Here is an 18,951-nt window from a genome sequence, read left to right on the forward strand (position 1 = left end):
CTTCTGGCTATTACTATTTTACGAACAATCTGGTAATGTCTCCGGGAAGCTGCAAGCATCCATCATTATTCTATCCAATCCACAAATGGAAAGCAAACATCGACAACGCTAATAGGTCTGTTTTTCAAGGGGGCAAAAAAAACATCGCTGTTAGAATAAGTGGATGTTCATAGTGTTAGTATATCATACATAGTGCCTCAAATCGAGGCTCATGTATGTTATGGGAATATCTGCTTGGTTTTACGCATCACTTGGGCTTAACACACTGTAATCGAGAGGGTGGTGATTTCCAACACATGACATATAGTTATAATTTGATAGAGGGCTTCAGCGATGATATGAAAAAGGAGATCATAAAAATTCTGGGCATTAGAATAAACCATAGTAGATTACTGTAGATTAAGAAGCATCAACCCGAGAAAGCAAGCTATAACTAAAAAACACACATTTTCTCATCCAACATCTCATGATAACATTGGAATAAAAATTATTAGAGAATACTGCAAACAAGCAGGCAAATTGTACATATGGGCTGGGCATGTCACTTACCTCAGATGGCATGACAATATAACTCTAGGGAACAAAGATCTTGTCACTTGATTTTCTGAACCAAAACATTGGATTGTTGACCAGCGCAAACAAAACATTGGCATCAAATAATTAATGTGAAAACATTATTGTCTCCTAGTTGGTCTGTGCAAATCCTGAGTTAAGGCTGGAGCAGAAATGCCCAGTGCTGGGGTACAGATATAATTGGTTGTCTGCCTGATCTGCTATTAAGTGTTATGCGTCCTCCAGAAATTGGCCGAATAGTGTGAATGATATACTGCCTTTGCAAAATGCAAAATATCTACCTTAAAATGCTGAGACTTTTGTTTGGTTAGTTGATTTATAATGTTATTGAAACTTCTGTGGTCTTTGAAAAGCTGGGCCAAGTTCAAAAGCAAAAGCGCTTGGTAAACTACCTGGCTTTTCTTCTTATTGTATATTCTGTACTTGCCCATTGATAGACTTTTGAAAGCAGTTTTATTGTTCTGTCATATTCTGATCTACAGGTTACACCAAATGATTTAATAATGGCTGAAAGACTATTTGGAATTCTAGCTCATGTAGCATCATCCCGTTTGCCACAGTATCGGCTGTTTTCCATCCTTGGAGAGTCCAGGTAATTATACTTTTTATAGATGGAATCAAAATTAGTGTCAAAGGCTAAGCATTTAATTCGTTTCCATTGAAAGTAATTTGGAATTAATTCTATGTTCCTGTTTTAAGATAATCTGTCTGTTTATTTTCTTACCAATGTTGTTGATTTCTCCAATCTACTGAAATGAAGCTTGAGAAGTTACACAGAGTCATGATCCCGTCAATAGATATAATTTCTGATTGATATTTCTAGCCATAGATTTATCACGTTTTGAATATCCCCAAGCATAGGACTGGATCCAGAACATTACTCACTACTTTTGATGAATCTACACGAGACTTGGCAGGCGCCCACCTGGTTTATATAGATATGTTACAGCATGTCAACTTTCATGCAGGACCGACCAGAGTGAGGGAATTAATGATGGGTTGTCGGGGGCAATTTTAGGATTCATAGTAATTTCTGCTCTTTGTTACAGCAAAAGCTGCTGAACAAAAATTAACACAAATTCGACATGAGATTAGACATTTACTCAGAGTGAATGTTTGTTGTCATGTAGCATGTTCCATAGTGACCATACTCTGCCTCCGTAGTGACAGCATGGAGCCATATATAGGTACCACCCTGACGCAGTACATCAGTTCCTTCTTTTCCCAGTCCTACAATGCAAATATTGAAGATCTGCTCCTAACATTTTTGGTTTTCACCAAAGTTGAAATTGTATGTTGTGCACGAAACAACGGACTCTCCCACTTCAAGTCCTGTGCTCACTCTGGCTCCAAGCCCCGGTCCTACTCTGGCTCCAAATCCTGGTCTTGTTGCAGGTTGCCTCTGCCTGGAAGACAAAGATGAAGTTTAGGGGTAAGTCATGCCACAAGTGCGAATAGTTAAAGCTTTGTTCCCATGTTCCACTGCAGCTCTGGGGCTCAGACATGAATTTGACTTGCTGCCATTGTCCAATACCGAACCTGTTCCGAGACTGGTCCCATACGCTCAGAGTTCCTGGGCTGTCAATAACCCTGAAACACATACAGGTCTTTAGGGAGGCTATCCTGCAATGTCTCATGGTGATGCCAGAGGCCCTACTGGCCCACACCTGGATTCCCTCAGGCAGGTCTGACACCAAGGGAGCTCCGCCCAGATCCCTGTCGAAGTTGGCCCATTTGTCCACTGCAGTGGAGGCCTCATCGTTTCCGACTTCCCTGGTACAGGCCTGGACTCAAGTAGCACCCACACCTGATCTGACTCCATGCGTGTTTCTACTCTCGAAATGTCATCAGCCTCCACCAGGTCTATGTCTTTCTATGAGATGACCAAGGAGCATCCCCCAGCTTTGGATGATCCTCAGCCTCTCCCATGACACCAGTATTATTATAGGCTAGAAACCTTGTTTGGATTGGAATCTGACACCGTTCATGGGCTCCAAAATGTTATGCACAGTAAGAAGGGTTATGAGAAGTGATAATTTTCCCCTCCATCCCCATTACATTGATGCTGGCTTATAGCCAAATCTTTAGAATGCTAGTGGCCTAGATACTTCAGCAGAAACATAGTTGGACCGCCCCCCTCTCCTCCCTCTGACGAGAGTGCCTCTTTCTCACAAGTAGTCTGTAAAGCAGAAGTGTTAAACCTAAAGATTCCTACTACAGAGACTAAGGCAAACTTACTCACATGGATCTTGAAGCCTGGCCATGCTACTTCAAACTCCTTAATTACTTTTAACAAGAGCCTAATGAAAACCTTGATGACGACTTGCTGTAAGTCATGCTCATTTCCCCCAGTAAGTTTGCCAGTGGCTAGATGTCAAAGGCTTGCTCCTGGCCATCTTTTTTTTTCCTCACCCTAGATCTTGCTAGATCATGCTTCTACTAGCAATATGAACCCCAATGCATTCCCTTCCATGAACCAGATAGAAAATACAAATATATTCAGGAAGAGGGCCTTCTGTTCCACTAGTTTGACTCTGAGACCCCTAAATACCATCTGCCGGTTGGGACATTGCACATATGAACTTTGGGAATATGCAGTACAAACTTTTCTGGGGATATGTAAGCATACCGTATGGACATGCCATTTGATAGCTTAAGGCATTTTTATGCGAAAGCGGATTCTGTGTTGCCTCGCTTCAAATACAGCCATGCTTTGGACTACTCTTTGAGCTCTCTATTCCCAGCCCAGCAATTTCACCAACAATACTGACAATCCAGATGTTGCTCTTTAGGTCTTACCTATTGCCAAAAGCCACACTCACAACCCATACAGCAGCCAATGCAGCCCTTTCATGGCTCAAAAATGTGGGATGGTTGCAAAGTCTATGGACTCAATCAATCAATCAATCATTTGTAAAGCGTACTACATACCCGCAAGGGTCTCAAGGTGCTGGTGGGGGGGCTACTGATCGTACAGCCAGGTCTTGAGTATCCTCCTGAAGGTCAGCAGGACTTGGGTCTGTCGTAGGCTCAGTGGGAGGGTGTTCCATGTCTTGGCGGCGAGGTGGGAGAAGGATCTCCCACCGGCGGTTGTTCTTCGGATGCGCGGGACGGTGTCAAGTGAGAGTGGACTCCACTAGGAATTTTAGTTTACTTCTACTTCCTCCCCTGCCATAGCTGCAGCCAGCACCCATGGTCTTGCACAACTGGTAGGTTAACATGTTCTTGCCTGTTGGAATATTAAAACTTAAGACCAGTGGGTGCTGCAGACTGTTAAACTAGGTTAGATGCTTCCCTTCATATCCACCCTCCCCATGGATCTCTGGAACAAGAACTTGTCCTTTTCAATGTTTAAGTCAACAATTAACAAAGCCGCAACACTCCACTCTCTTGTACTAGACAAAAACCTTTTCAGCCAGGGATCCCACTCCTGGACAGTATTCAACAACTACAAAGTCCTCAATCCGGCAGCTTACTTAGACTTAACATTCTCGGCCCACCTAAAAAAACAGCTAATGGCCTTGCGCTTTGGAAAATATCCATCACTGGAAGACGCCCCTAGGTGGAAAAAAATTGAATCAAAAAATATGTCACCTGTGCGGATGCCCAAAAGAAAATAGTTTCCATCTGATATGCATCTGCAAGAAATTACATTCAGCACGAGTCAACCTATTAACCCCTTTGCTGCTAGGCCTTTCAGCCCCCGGTGCTAATCCTTTTTGTGGCTATTTGGGGTAGTTTTCGCTTAGGCCCCTGTAACTTTTTGACCACATAAGGTATCCACGCCAATTTGCGTTCTTTTCTTCTAACATCATGGGGATTCTAAAGGTACCCAGGCTTTGTGGATTCCCCTGGAGGAGTCCCATAAATTAGCCAAAATACAGCAAAGTTTTGAGTTTTTTTGGAAAAATGAGAAAAACGGGCTGCAAATCAAAGCGTCTGGGTTTTTCCCTGCAAATGTTATCAAAAAAGGTTTGAGGGGCTGAAATCACCATTTTCCCAGCTTTTAGGGAATGACAGACTTTTGTCAGAAAACCAACATTTTTTACACAGTTTTGGCACTTTTCTGGGACATAGCCTATTTTTGCTATTTTTTGTGCTTTCAACCTCCTTCCAGTTAATGGTAGAAATGGGTGTAAAAGCAATAATGGATCCTGGAAAGCTGTACATTTCAGAAAAGTAGACAAAATTCTGAATTCAGCAAGGGGTCATTTGTGTAGATCCATCAAGGTTTCTTTATATAAACTAACAGTTAAATATAGGACAAATTGCAAATTAGTTGTAAAAATCAGCCTTTTGTGTCAACGTTTTCACCTGTAATTTATTCTAATTATGATAGCTCTTTGAAAGCAAAATACCGTTACATTCGCTGGCCCTTCCTGGTTGTGGGGATATATAGGACTTGTAGGTTCACCAAGAACCCGAAGAACCCAGAGTCAAAAACTGAGCAGCAATTTGCAATGGCTTTTTATTATGTACCGGGTATATAGCAATTATTGTGGGAAAATGTATACATGGAAAAATCTGTATGAAAGACACCTATGTAATTCTGAAATGGGAACAAATTGTAGAGTGTAGAAACAGTACATATGTGCACATTTTCGAAATTGGGAATACTCATACTAGCATGAGAATTATCAATCATTTTTCAAAATGTCTTCTTTTTAGGTCTCGCCTGTCGATGCGCATGCGCATCGAGCAAGCGAGACTATGGGGGCTTATCCACTCTTTGTCCAACTTGCAAGGAATCGTGGCGATTCCTTGCAGTGCCCGTGACTTTTAAGCTCAATGCGCATGCGCATTGAGCTTAAAAGCGCGTGCACATGCCCCCAGCCGCCTGCCTTGCCTACTCTCCCGCCCCCTCACTTCTTGATTGCACGGCCGCTAGGCCGTGCCTCCCCTACTCTCCTCCTCCTACTCTCCTCCCCTCGCCGTCTGTTCCCGCACTCCTCCCACAGCCCCGCTCCGCCCCCTCCCCTGCCTGGTCGCGTCGCATTGGTGTAAACATCCAGCCCTTCCATGAGCCCTCACAGAGTCCAGGTCTGCCCGCACATGCCTTTGAAATGTCTCTCAAGGACAGACAACTGCCTACTGGGGTGAGCTAACCCTTTCAATGCCTCTTTGATAAACACCTTTACCTCATCCTGCAGGGGCTCCTCGAGACCCCCTGACATTTCCGCCACTCTTTTAAAGGCAGCTACACAGACTGTTTGGCTTCTGTGTCTGCCTGCTCACTTCCTCTCCTCTTTCCCACATTGCTTTCAACCCCAAATTAAACACAGCAAATTAAGCTTTCAACATCGCCATGCAGAACCAGCCCACAAACATGGTTTATTCTGATCTTTTTTTAATCACACACGTAAGCCCCCGCTCCGCCCCCTCCCCTGCCCGCCGTGTCGCATTTCTCCTCCCCCCTCCCCTTATCTGCCTTCCCTCCGTCTGTTCCCTCTCCCCGCTCCGCCCCCTCCCCTGCCCGCCGTGTCGCATTTCTCCTCCCCCCTCCCCTTATCTGCCTTCGCTCCGTCTGTTCCCTCTCCCCGCTCCGCCCCCTCCCCTGCCCACTCTCCCTTTCTATTCTCCTTTCCCACTCCACTCTGGACTCCTTCATTTTGTGCTGTTTGACATATTTCTTCTCTCATCCAACTCTTCTGCGGGCTCCCCTACTTCTCACTGTAGTTTGCAACAAATCCATCCTCCTTAAACCGTGTACACCATTTGCCTTTCACCCCTCCATTCCCTCTCCTGTCGCTCCCTTTAAATTCCCCCCTCCTTCCTTTTACTACCACTTTCCCTCTTTGTCACAAAAAAACCCTTTTATTCACTCGCTTTTCGTCTCTTTCTACTCTCCTCTCCTCCTATTCTTTTCCCTTACCCTGTCTTTTCTCCCCCTTTTGTCTTTCGAATCCCACTCTCTCTCCCTCCCCTCCCCCCCTCTCATTCCCCAACCCATTTCAGAGCTCAGTTCCGGAAGTGCCTCTTGGCAGCCGTGAGCTGCTGGGTAATTGCGCGTTTTGTAGCATTCCCAAAATGCATCTTTGACAGCTTGTCCAATGCTTCAATCTCTCCCCCAAACCTAGTGGGGCAAGTGCTTCGCTGCGCGCCGCAGCGGCGCTCCAGCGCGCCGGTAATGTTTCCAACCCACTGATATATCATAAGCGCCATGTGCTGTTTTGTGGCTGAATTTTTTTTTAAAAAGGGGAGCGGATATTAAACATCATACGGTATGTTAATGTCAAGTACGCCTGGATAAACATTGAAGACTTTGCTCTGACTCCAGCGTGTGGGCTACGAGATAATTAACCTTTTCCAACCATCCCTGTATTTTTTCTGGATGTCCACTTCTACAATGTTAACGGCGGTGCACTGTTCCGTTTGTTGATTCGACTCTGCTGAGATAACACAGCCCCCTCCCCTGCCCGCCGTGTCGCATTTCTCCTCCCCCTTCCCCTTCTCTCTCTTCTCTGACATGCAGTGTGCGGCCCTAACTGAAGTAGTGTAAACCCCGGCGCACAATAGCCAACACCCTCACTCACCCTCAACCCCTCACCCTCACTCACCCCCAACCCCTCACCCTCACTCACCCTCAACCCCTCACCCTCACCCTCACTCACCCTCACCCTCACTCACCCTCAACCCCTCACCCTCACCCTCACTCACCCTCACCCTCACTCACCCTCAACCCCTCACCCTCAATCCCTCACCCTCACTCACCCTCACTCACCCTCACCCTCACTCACCCTCAACCCTTCACCCTCACTCACCCTCACTCACCCACCCTCACTCACCCTCACCCACCCTCACTCACCCTCACCCACCCTCACCCACCCTCACTCACCCTCACTCACCCTCACTCACCCTCACTCACCCTCAACCCCTCACCCTCAACCCCTCACCCTCACTCACCCTCAACCCCTCACCCTCACTCACCCTCAACCCCTCACTCACCCTCAACCCCTCAGCCTCACCCTCACTCTCACTCACCCTCACTCACCCTCAACCCCTCAGCCTCACTCTCACTCACCCTCACTCACCCTCAACCCCTCAGCCTCACTCACCCTCACCCTCACTCACCCTCAACCCCTCACCCTCACTCACCCTCAACCCCTCACCCTCCCTCACCCTCACCCACCCTCAACCCCTCACCCTCACTCACCCTCACTCACCCTCAACACCTCACCCTCACTCACCCTCACCCTCACTCACCCTCAACACCTCACCCTCAACCCCTCACCCTCACTCACCCTCAACACCTCACCCTCACTCACCCTCAACCCCTCACCCTCACCCTCACTCACCCTCAACCCCTGACCCCCTCACCCTCACTCACCCTCAACCCCTCACCCCCTCACCCTCACTCACTCACCCTCACCCACTCACCCTCACTCACTCACCCTCACTCACCCTCACTCACCCTCACTCACCCTCAACCCCTCACTCACCCTCAACCCCTCACTCACCCTCACCCTCACTCACCCTCACCCTCACTCACCCTCACTCAGCGCAACCACAGCATCTTCACTAAATATATTTAATAAACTTTAAGCTATTGGCAATATAAAATAAAATCCATTTTATTTACGTATTAATTATTCATTGTTTTTTAAAGCCATTGATTTTTTTTATATCAATACATATAAGTCACATATAAGTCCCGTTAATACAAAACATGTTGCTTTACAAATGCTAGAGGTGTCACATTTAGAAAAATTATAACTATTGGCTTTGTAAAGAAGAAAGCTATTAATTTAGCTATTTAGAAAAAACAACACATAAATAAAAAACAAAAAAATAAATAACACCTATAGCTCAAACTTTACTACTGCGAGACCTATTGCATTTCCAATGCTTGTTTACACAATGTCTTTGATTTGGAAGGCAGAAATGCATCAAAAATCAATAGGTAATAACAGTTGCTTTACAAATCTGAATTACACAAAGTCTCCCGATAAAAATGGTACCTCACTTGTGTGGGTAGGCATATTGTCAACGACAGGAAATGGGTCAAAACCCAACGTGAACACACCGCATTTTCACAATGAAAATGTACCCTTTTCTTGCGCAGTGTCTATCTGTAGTTTTTGAACACTAGCTCTGCCAGCACCTCGGGAAACCTAGCAAACCTATACATTTTTGAAAACTAGAAACCCAGGGGTACCTAGGATAGGGTGACTTGGCAGCCTCCCACCAGAATTCCTTGCAAACCTAACAAATTGTCCAAAAAACCCCATTTTCCCCACATTTTTGTGGTGGAAAGTTCTGCAATCTGCGTGGATCCACACATTTCCATCCACCCCGCGTTTTCCAAAGTCTTACGAGAAAAATGGTACCACACTTGTGTGGGTCAGCCTAGAGCCCGCGACAGGAAATGGCGCAAAACGCAACGTGGTCACACCTCAATTTCACAGTGAAAAATTACCTTTTTTTTGCAAAGTGCCTAGCTGTAGTATTTTAACCCTGCCTCTGCCAGCACCTAGGGAAACCTAGCAAACCTATACATTTTTGAAAACTAGACACCCAGGGGAATCAAAGATGGGGTGGCTTGACTGCCTGCTACCAGGTTCTGTTACCCAGAATCCCTTGCAAATCTATAAAATTGTCCAAAAAAAACACATTTTCCCAACATTTTTGTGGTGGAAAGTTCTAGAATCTGCGTGGATCCACAAATTTCTACCCCCCCCCCTGCGTTCCCCAAAGTCTTTCGAGAAAAATGGTACCTTACTTGTGTGGGTCGGTCTAGTGCCTGCGACAGGAAACGGCGCAAGACGCAACATGGTCCCAGCTCAATTTCGTAGTGAAAAATGACCCTTTTTTGGCAAAGTGCCTAGCTGTAGTTTTTGAACTCTAGCTCTGCCGGCACCTAGGGAAACCTAGCAAACCTAGACATTTTTAAAAACTAAACACCCAGGGGAATCCAGGATGGGATGACTTGACTGCCTGCCACCAGGTTCTGATACCCAGAATCCCTTGCAAACCTAATTATTTTTTTTAAACACATTTTGCCCATATTTCTGTGGTTGAAAGTTCTCGAATCTTCATGGATTCACAATTTGCCACCCACCCTGCGTTCCTCGAAGTCTTCCGAGATTAATGGTACCTCACTTGTGTGGGTCGGCCTCCTGTCAGCGACAGGAAACGGCGCAAAACGCAACGTGGTCACAGCTCAATTTCGTAGTGAAAAATGACCCTTTTTTGGCAAAGTGCCTAGCTGTAGTTTTAGAACTCTAGCTCTGCTGGCACCTAGGGAAATCTAGCAAACCTATACATTTTTAAGAAACTAAACACCCAGGGGAATCCAGGATGGGGTGACTGCCTCCCACCAGGTTCTGTTACCCAGAATCCCTTGCAAACCTAATAAATTGTCAAAAAAACATTTTCCCCACATTTCTGTGGATGAAAGTTCTGGAATCTGCGTGGATTCACAAATTTCCACCCACCCTGCGTTCCTCGAAGTCTTCCGAGAAAAATGGTACCTCACTTGTGTGGGGGTTGGCCTAGTGTCCGCGACAGGAAACGGCGCAAAACGCAACGTGGTCACACCTCAATTTCGTAGTGGAAAATGACCCTTTTTTGGCAAAGTGCCTAGCTGTAGTTTTTTAACCCTAACTCTGATGGCACCTAGGGAAACCTAGCAAACCTATACATTTCAGAAAACTGGACACTCAAGGGAATCCAGGATGGGTTAACTTGCCTGCCTCCGACCAGGTTATGTTACCCAGAATCCCATGCAAACCTAAACAATTGTCAAGAAAACCACATTTTACCCACATTTCTGTGGTGGAAAGTTCTGGAATCTGCGTGGATCCACAAATTTCCACCCACCCCGCGTTCCCCAAAGTCTTCAGAGAAAAATGGTACCTCACTTGTGTGGGTCGGCCTAGTGCCCGCGACAGGAAACGACACAAAACGCAACGTGGTCACACCTCAATTTCGCAGTGAAAAATGACCCTTTTTTTGCAAAGTGCCTAGCTGTAGGTTTTGCACCCTACCTCTGCCGGCACCTAGGGAAACCTAGCTAACCTATACATTTTTGAAAACTAGACACCCAGGGGAATAAAGGATGGGGTGACTTGACTGCCTGCCACCAGGTTATGTTACCCAGAATCCCTTGCAAACTTATAAAATTGTCCAAAAAAACCAATTTTCCCCACAGTTCTGTGGTGGAAAGTTCTGGAATCTGCGTGGATCCACAAATTTCCACCCACCCTGCGTTCCCCGAAGTCTTTAGAGAAAAATGATACCTCACTTGTGGGGGTCGGTGTAGTGCCTGCGACAGGAAACGGTGCAAGACGCAACGTGGTCACAGCTCAATTTCGTAGTGAAAAATTACCCTTTTTTTGCAAAGTGCCTAGCTGTAGGTTTTGCACCCTACCTCTGCCGGCACCTAGGGAAACCTAGCTAACCTATACATTTTTGAAAACTAGACACCCAGGGGAATAAAGGATGGGGTGACTTGACTGCCTGCCACCAGGTTCTGTTACCCAGAATCCCTTGCAAACCTAATAAATTGTCAAAATAACCCAATTTTCCCCACATTTCTTTGGTTGAAAGTTCTGGAATCTGCGTGGATCCACAAATTTCCACCCACCCTGCGTTTGTCAAAGTCTTCCTAGAAAAATGGTACCTCACTTGTGTGGGTCGGCCTAGTGTCCGCGACAGGAAACGGTGCAATACGCAATGTGGTCACACCTCAATTTCGCAGTGAAAAATGACCCTTTTTTGGCAAAATGCCTAGCTGTAGTTTTTGAACCCTAGCTCTGATGGCACTTAGAGAAGCCTAGCAAACCTATACATTTTTGAAAACTAGACATCCAGGAGGGGGTGACTTGACTGCCTCCCACCAGGTTCTGTTACCCAGAATTCTTTGCAAACCTAAAAAATTGTCAAAAAAACAAATTTTCCACACATTTCTGTGGTGGAAAGTTCGGGAATCTGCGTGGATCCACAAATGTCCCCCCACCCCGCGTTACCCAAAGTCTTACAAGACAAATGGTACCTCGCTTGTGTGGGTCGGCCTAGTGCCCGCGACAGGAAACGGAGCAAAACACAACGTGGTCATACCTCAATTTCGCAGTGAAAAATGACCCTTTTTTGGCAAAGTGCCTAGCTGTAGTTTGTGAACCCTAGCTCTGCCGGCACCTAGGGAAACCTATCAAACATACACATTTCTAAAAAGTAGACACCCAAGGGCTTCCAGGGAGGTATGGCTTGCGTGGATCCCCCAATGTTTCCTTACCCAGAATCCCCTGCAAACCTCAATTTTAGCTAAAACAAATCACTTTTTTCACACATTTTTGTGTGGAAAAGTGTGACATCACCGGAATCACACAGATTTCCTACCACCCAGCATTCCCCCGGGTCAGAAAATCGATCAACAAAGTGATCAATGACAGGCTGAATCTTAAAAAGACAGTCACAATCAGGGTGATCTCGTGCCAACGCTAAACCATTACCGACAAAATGCTTCATCCGAAGCAGAAGCAAATACCTATCACGACTCATGACTGCTGGAAAAATAGCAGTTGCCATCAAGAGACTAATAGACCAATATGAAGACATTGATGGCTTCCTTGGCAAGCCCATCAAAAAAGTTAAACCCAAGAACTTCTTAATCTCTTCCAGATTTGTGGGAGTCCACCGGGTAGCACTAGAGTGGGGCTTAAGACTGGCACTGTTGTCCCTCAAAAACTGTTCGCCATACAAATTAGTCTGCTCAACAATCTCTGCCAAAAACATATCGTCCATAAACAACTAAAAAAAATGTATCGGCAAAAAGTTTTCAGTATTGACTCTACACCCTGAACCACCATTAAAGTCTGGCAATGCCGGCTGCACTATGCCTAGGGCAACCTAGAGGTCAGCACTTTCAACGGGAAGCCTTGCAGCCCCAGGCTGCAGCCCAGATGCCTCTTGCCGCGCTAAACCAACGGGAAGCCTTGCAGCCCCAGATGCCTCTTGCTGCACTACACCAACAGAAAGCCTTGCAGCCGCACGCTGCAGCCCAGATTCCTTTTGCCGCACTACACCAACGGAAAGCCTTGCAGCCCCAGGCTGCAGCCCAGATGCCTCTTTCCGCACTATCGCCACATCAATCTCCTCCTCTAACACAGGCATTTTATCCGCACTTAGAGTATCTTCATCATCCGATGACTCCATGTGGAGAGAAAACTCAATGCCAGAATCATCCCCTGCCTCCTCTGCCTCAGATGCAGAGTCACTCTCTGAACCCTGGTCAGAGGAAGACTCAAAAAGCATACCAACAACCTGCTGAGCAGTAATCCTGCGGCTAGCTATCCTTACTAAAAAAGGAGGCTGCAAAAAACAAGTCAACAACAACCAACACTGTGCAAAACAAGTAACTAAAACAATGTGTGCCTTATCACAAAGATCAATATACTCAAAAACTATACAATTCACTTACAAGAGACAGCTACACTCACTAGCACCTACTCTGCAGAGACACAGCAAATCCAATGATATTCCACTAGAAAAAAACAAAATGAATTACTCACAAGACAACAAAATACACATTGAGTACAAATGCAAACAGTTTTTGACACTCAAAAAACAGAAGGCAAACATACTGCTATTATTACACCATTTGCAAAAAACAAACTCATGCAGAGAAATGAAACTCATTTACATTTTACAAAAAAAAAGTCTCTTACCAAACACATGCAACTACACAAACAGCAAAACCACCAGTAATGAAACCGCAACCTGGAACAGTCTAAAGAAGAAAAGCCTTCAACTGGGAAAAAAAGGTGAAATAAAGCATTACAATTGCAATTCACAAAAAATAAAAGTTAACATTAAAACATGATATGTTACTACCCAAATGGTAAATCGGCCAGATGGGCCTTCAAATAGGGCTTAGAAAAATAGGGGGTTATCTTACCCAAGGGATCGGGTGAGGTTGTCTGCCAAGCCAATCTGCCCCACAGGTGGGGCAGAAAACAGCAGACAGAAATTTGCCCCCTTGCAAAAGTAATACATCCCCAATGCCTCGTAGGGTTTTCTGCCTCCCGCATAGGGCAGAAAGGCAGAAAAAAGGGGGAGATCTGCCCCCAGGAAGCAACCATGCCGCTTCCATTACTCACAAAACAAAATCCCTGGTGCCTAGTGGGGTTTTCTGCTCCTCCCTCCCCCGGGGGGGGGGCAGAAAGGGCAAATAAATAGGCTGATGTGCCCCCGGGGGGGCGGGAGGGGGGGATACTTCTATAAAAAAAATCTGCCACTGGAAGTGACCATTGGCCAAGGGGCTGCTTCCATTTTAATTTCAAAGACGTCCCTGGTGTCTAGTGGGGTTTTCTGCCCCCTCCCCCCACCCCACCCCCCCTCCGGGCAGAAAGGGAAAAAACAGGCTAATCTGTCCCCGGGGGGGGGGGCAGAATACACATACAAAAACAATATGCCCCCTAGCAGTGACCCTTGCCCAATGGGTCACTCCCATTTCATTTTTAAAATTAGTCCCTGGTGTCTAGTGGGGTTTTCTGCCCCCCCCCCCCCCGGGGGAAGAAAGGCCAAATAAAAATGCCGATCTGCCCCCAGGGGGAGCAGAATACACATTTGAAAAAAAAGTGCCCCCTGTTAGCGACCTTGCCCAAGGGGTCGCCTCCATTTTTATTTAGAATAACTTCCTGGTGTCTAGTGGGGTTTTCTGAAGGCCAAAAAAATGGGGCTATCTGACCCCAGGGGGGCAGAATATCCAAACAAATAAATGTGCCCCCCTGGAAGCGACCCTTGCCCATGGGTCACTTCCATCACAACTTAAATAAATGCCCTGGTGTCTAGTTGGGGATTTCTGCCCCCAAGGCCAAAAAACAGGGCGATCTGCCCTAAATTTGCCCCCGTGGAAGCGACCATTGCCCAAGGGGTCGCTTCCATTTAAATTAAAAATGAATCCCTGGGTCTAGTGGGCTTTTCTGCCACCCCTGGGTCCAAAAATGACTGAAACAACGTCCGATCTGTCCCCGGGGGGCAGAAAAGTCTTAATTTAAAATAGCCCCCATAGGAAGCGACCCTTGCCCAAGGGGTCCCTTCCTTTTATCAAAAAAAGGACATCACTGGTGTCTAGTGGGGCATTCCTACTCCACGATCGCGACACTGTGTGCGATTGTGAAGCACGAATGCCCTGGATTGAGACATCAGGGGAGAGGAAATACTCTTTCCTCTCCTCCGATGCCTCAACATCCTGTTTTGTTTTGACGTCGGCGTGCGCTGTGCGCGCTGACTTCATGGGGAAGCGTGTAGGGGGTCGGAGTGGCAGCGGAAACTCTTCCGCTGCCATCCCTGCTTGTGTGGGCAAGATCGATGCCCCAGGGGGGGAGCGCCGTCGCTCCCCCCAGGGGCTGTGCTCATGACGGAGCGGTTCCATCATAAGCACAGCCCAACCGACAGAACCGCTCCGTCATGAGCATCGAAGGGGTTAAGAAAAGCATTTTTGGACAGAGGAATACAAACTTGCTAGATGTCTATTACTAAAGGGCTAGACCCATCAGATTCTCAGATGAATTGCAAACTGGTTAAGTTCCTGCATACACATGATCAAGCAGTGAAGTCAATGCAAAAATTAGAGGGTCCAATCTCAGAAGACTTGAGGCAGACATTTAAAGCATCCAGCAAGTGGCCATGACCAGTCCGGACGTAGAGACTTTTTCAAACCTTACCAACAAACCCTCTGCTGGAAATGAAGCCATTAACTTTGACATCTCATAATTTCTGGCTTACGATCCCTCGTCCTGTACAAAACAGGAGCACATCTGTTCTAGCATCTCTTGCTCTGATTTTAGAGTGCTCCTATTGCTAACAGTATATTTTAAAATTGTGTTATATTCCACTGTTGACAAACTGAACTGATGAATGAATTTAAAAATGTAAGATTTTAATTATGGCTGTGACAAATAGTAAAGTTGTTAAGGTTTTAATTAACTAAACAATAAAGTTTACCTTATCACTCCTCCCAATCCCATCTGTTTTTGTTCCATTCTTGTTTAGGAAGTTATGTTGCAACTGATCAAAAGGGCTGTAGAGGATGTTATGTAGTAAATTAGTTTTTGGTGTCCCAAAAAGATGAAGAACTCAGGTTGATTCTAGACTTTAGATTCCTGAACACCAGTGTAGACTTTGGCCCGGGTTCTTTGTGCTCTGATCCAAGTGACTGGATGTTGTCCCTAGATGTACAAGATTTTAACTTTCAGGTGCCCGTCCTGCAGTCCCACAGATGCTTTCGACAGTTCCTGGTTGCATTTGAGCACTTTCCATTCTACTCATCTGACTCACCACTTCCTTTGGGTGTTTACAAAGATGATAGTGGTGGTTGGAGCTACATGTATTTCTGTACCTCGAGGACTGGCTGGTAAAGCTGGACTCATTGCAGTCAATTACAGACCAAGTACAGACAATGGTCACACTTGTGTGGTTTCCAATCAAGGCACTGAAATCCCACCTGTAGCCTGCATAGAGGATTCGCTTTCATAGGGGCCATTCTGGACATGGTGGCATTCCAGGTCTTTCCATCCCCATTGCGAATAAGACACATTCAGGTTATGATCCCAATGTTTCTGGCTCGCTCCTGTGTTCTGGAACGGGCAGCCCTGTGGCTTCTTGGCCTGTTGAATTTGTGTGTTCTGCTGCTCCCACATGCCCGTTGGCACATGCAAACCTCAACCTTCAATGTGTACAGCACAAGGGTAGCCATTCCAACAACATCTGCATTTTGAAGCAGGCAGCCTGAAACATTTAGTGTTGGCTGTTAGGTGCCAAACTTACTTGTCGCTGGCTGCTCTAATTGCCCCATCCAAAGCTCACAGTAGTGGCATAGTGGCAAATTCGTCATTGTTTGGTTGCTTTGGTTATCTGGAGAGGTAATTATCAGGGCCGTTTGATTGCTAGTGTGGCAGAAGCTCATCAACAACCTTCTGGAGCTTTGCATCATTTTGTTGGTTCGGATGGCCTTCCTCCAATCCATAAAGAGGAAGTTGGTTCAGTTCTTAATGCACAACTCAACTGCCATGTGGTACTGAAACAAGCAAGGCGGTGTAGGGGTAACTGATCCTGTGCCAGGAGTCACCATGTCTCTGGAAACTTCTAGACCATCACATGATCTATTGAATAGCAAATCGTGGTGAGCTAGCTAAATGCCAGGACAGACAAGCTCAGCAGACCTCAGCTGGCAATAATGGCATCTTCATACGTAGGTGGCTCAAGCTAGCTTCGATCTGTGGGGCATGCCTTTGTTGGATATTCTCACCACCGGAGAGAACGCACAGTGTCACAGTTATTGCACACTGGAGAATACACAATCTAACTGCAGTATGATGCAGGACGTGTAATATGCCTTCCCACCTCAGCCTCTTCTGCCTCAAGTTTTGAAGAAGATCAGCACAGACCAGGCCTAGCTCACTAGGCCTGGTCTGTGCTGTCTGATGATCAGTCTGAGCATTTAACCCCTGATCTGCCTACCTTTCCAGGAGGACCTCCTTCCTCAACCAGTCAGGGTCCTGCACTGTGGGTGGTTCTGATTTCCCTCTTGACATAGTAGACTTTATCCTTGGAGCTAAGCACCCGTTTACCTCATCTATTTATAACGGTTGTTGGGCGCAGTTTGTGGTCTGGTGCGTAGACCGTCGAGATGACCTGCTGCAGCCCAAACTGTTTTGGTATTTACACTGTCTCTGGCGCAGCAACTGTTTCAATACGTATTCACAAACATTGTGCCCTAAACATTCCCAACACAATTTGTCAAAGCATTTGTCTCTAGGTGGAAAAGTATTTGGGTTGTTCAAACACTGCTGCCAGTCATCTGAAAAAGCTCTAGAGAGTGACCGTACCCTAGTGGAGTCCTGACAGTGCCTGTATACTTATTGGATGCGGGAGAGGCAGGTTCCTAGACACAGTAAGTAAGAGTAAAGATCTACAGATGAAAAGTTACAATCACAAATATTTGTCAACGACCCCACAGCTACAGTAACCCAAAACCGAACGCAGATTGGTTAATTTTGCTTTCCAAATATTTCTGTTAAGAAACTGTCTATATCTTGTTTCTCCAAAGTCCAGCTGTTCATTTCAAAATATTTAAGTATTCTGAACCGTTCCTCTACCTGCATATTGAGATGTTGAGATGCTTTCATGTGTTTGACATCGTAATAATCCCGAATTTGAGGGTATAATTATGAGGCTAATTATCTGACAAGATTTAACTTGAACATTCTAATAATTCCAAAGAGTTGCTATTGTTAGCAGCATATTGCAGCTTCGACAATCTTAATCTTCACAAACAGAATTTGTTTTTACAAAGCACATCAATGTATTTCTAAAATTCTATGTTTAAGTAGATAACCACATATTTCCTACCAAAATTATTACAGTTCCAGTAATTCACTTAATGTTTCAGTAAACATGTCTCTGCTTGAAATAACACAATTTTCAAGCTAATGTCCTTTATGCAAACATGTAGTATAAAAAATATATAAGAAATAATGTGAAATATAGTCCAATCAGTTTTTGGTGATATTTACCAACCAATTGGGCTCCTGGCTTATGGTGTCTCCAGATCTTCTCTCGATGGCAACCTCGGACAGATTTACACTATGGTATACCAAGTATGAAGTGGCTTGGCGACTTTTATTGCATAAAAAACAGGAGTTTCAAAACCTATATTTCACAGGGGTCTGAAGTTATTTCGTAGATTTGACATCACTCCTTTGAAATACCGATGTTAGGAAATGGAGGCCTGTATCCAACTTCCTTTCCTCCAGTTAATTATTCTGTAAGCATGACAACGCATTACATGGTAACAATCGGAAACCACTCTGCTAAGTATTACCATTGCTCTTTGTGTATTGAGTAAACTTTTCAGGAAAGGTAAACAAAACCTGAATATAATAATTGTACTCAAGGCCCGTGGTAGTAGTATTTTGTTTTTTAACAAAGCAGTACGTCGTAATAATGGCCTACATTCATAATCCCAGAACTAAATTATTGTCTCTTCTTTTGACTCCATATAATTGAACATTAAATTCCAGCTTTTCAATTGCTCCTTTCCATAATCATTTACCTGTTTGAAAAAAAAATTATATTTTGAAAGCGAATTTCCCTTGTATTATGAAATGCGTTACGAGTATTATGGTATAGCCCTATCATCTTGGCGTTTTGGGGACATTTACATACCACTTGGCCTTCTCATATATGTCACCAGACTCCCAAGATGGACCATATTCATGAGTAATACATGTTGTTCTTTCTTGTGTAATCACAGGGTCATATATTTTAATATTCTCTTTGGAAAGCCTCAGAACCAATACACCCTGAATCTGTAAATTGGACTCCCCAGCTGTATGTAGTGAAGCGGAGATGCACTTTTCTTCCTTTACACAGCGA

At 45.3% G+C, this 18,951-nt stretch overlaps 1 protein-coding gene across 3 annotated transcripts in view; it reads left to right on the forward strand.

Moving 5' to 3' along the window:
• LRRC49 (leucine rich repeat containing 49) overlaps positions 1 to 18,951 on the forward strand; it is a 1,030,711-nt gene that overhangs the window by 929,857 nt on the left and 81,903 nt on the right. For all 3 annotated transcript variants that reach the window (XM_078684608.1, XM_078684609.1, XM_078684610.1), the window contains one exon: positions 1,056 to 1,165. In XM_078684608.1, the coding sequence (XP_078540734.1) occupies positions 1,056 to 1,165 (110 nt within the window). The remainder of the gene's footprint in view (positions 1 to 1,055; positions 1,166 to 18,951) is intronic.

This window comes from Lissotriton helveticus, chromosome 3_2, assembly GCF_964261635.1.
Source record: "Lissotriton helveticus chromosome 3_2, aLisHel1.1, whole genome shotgun sequence".
NCBI lineage: Eukaryota > Metazoa > Chordata > Amphibia > Caudata > Salamandridae > Lissotriton > Lissotriton helveticus.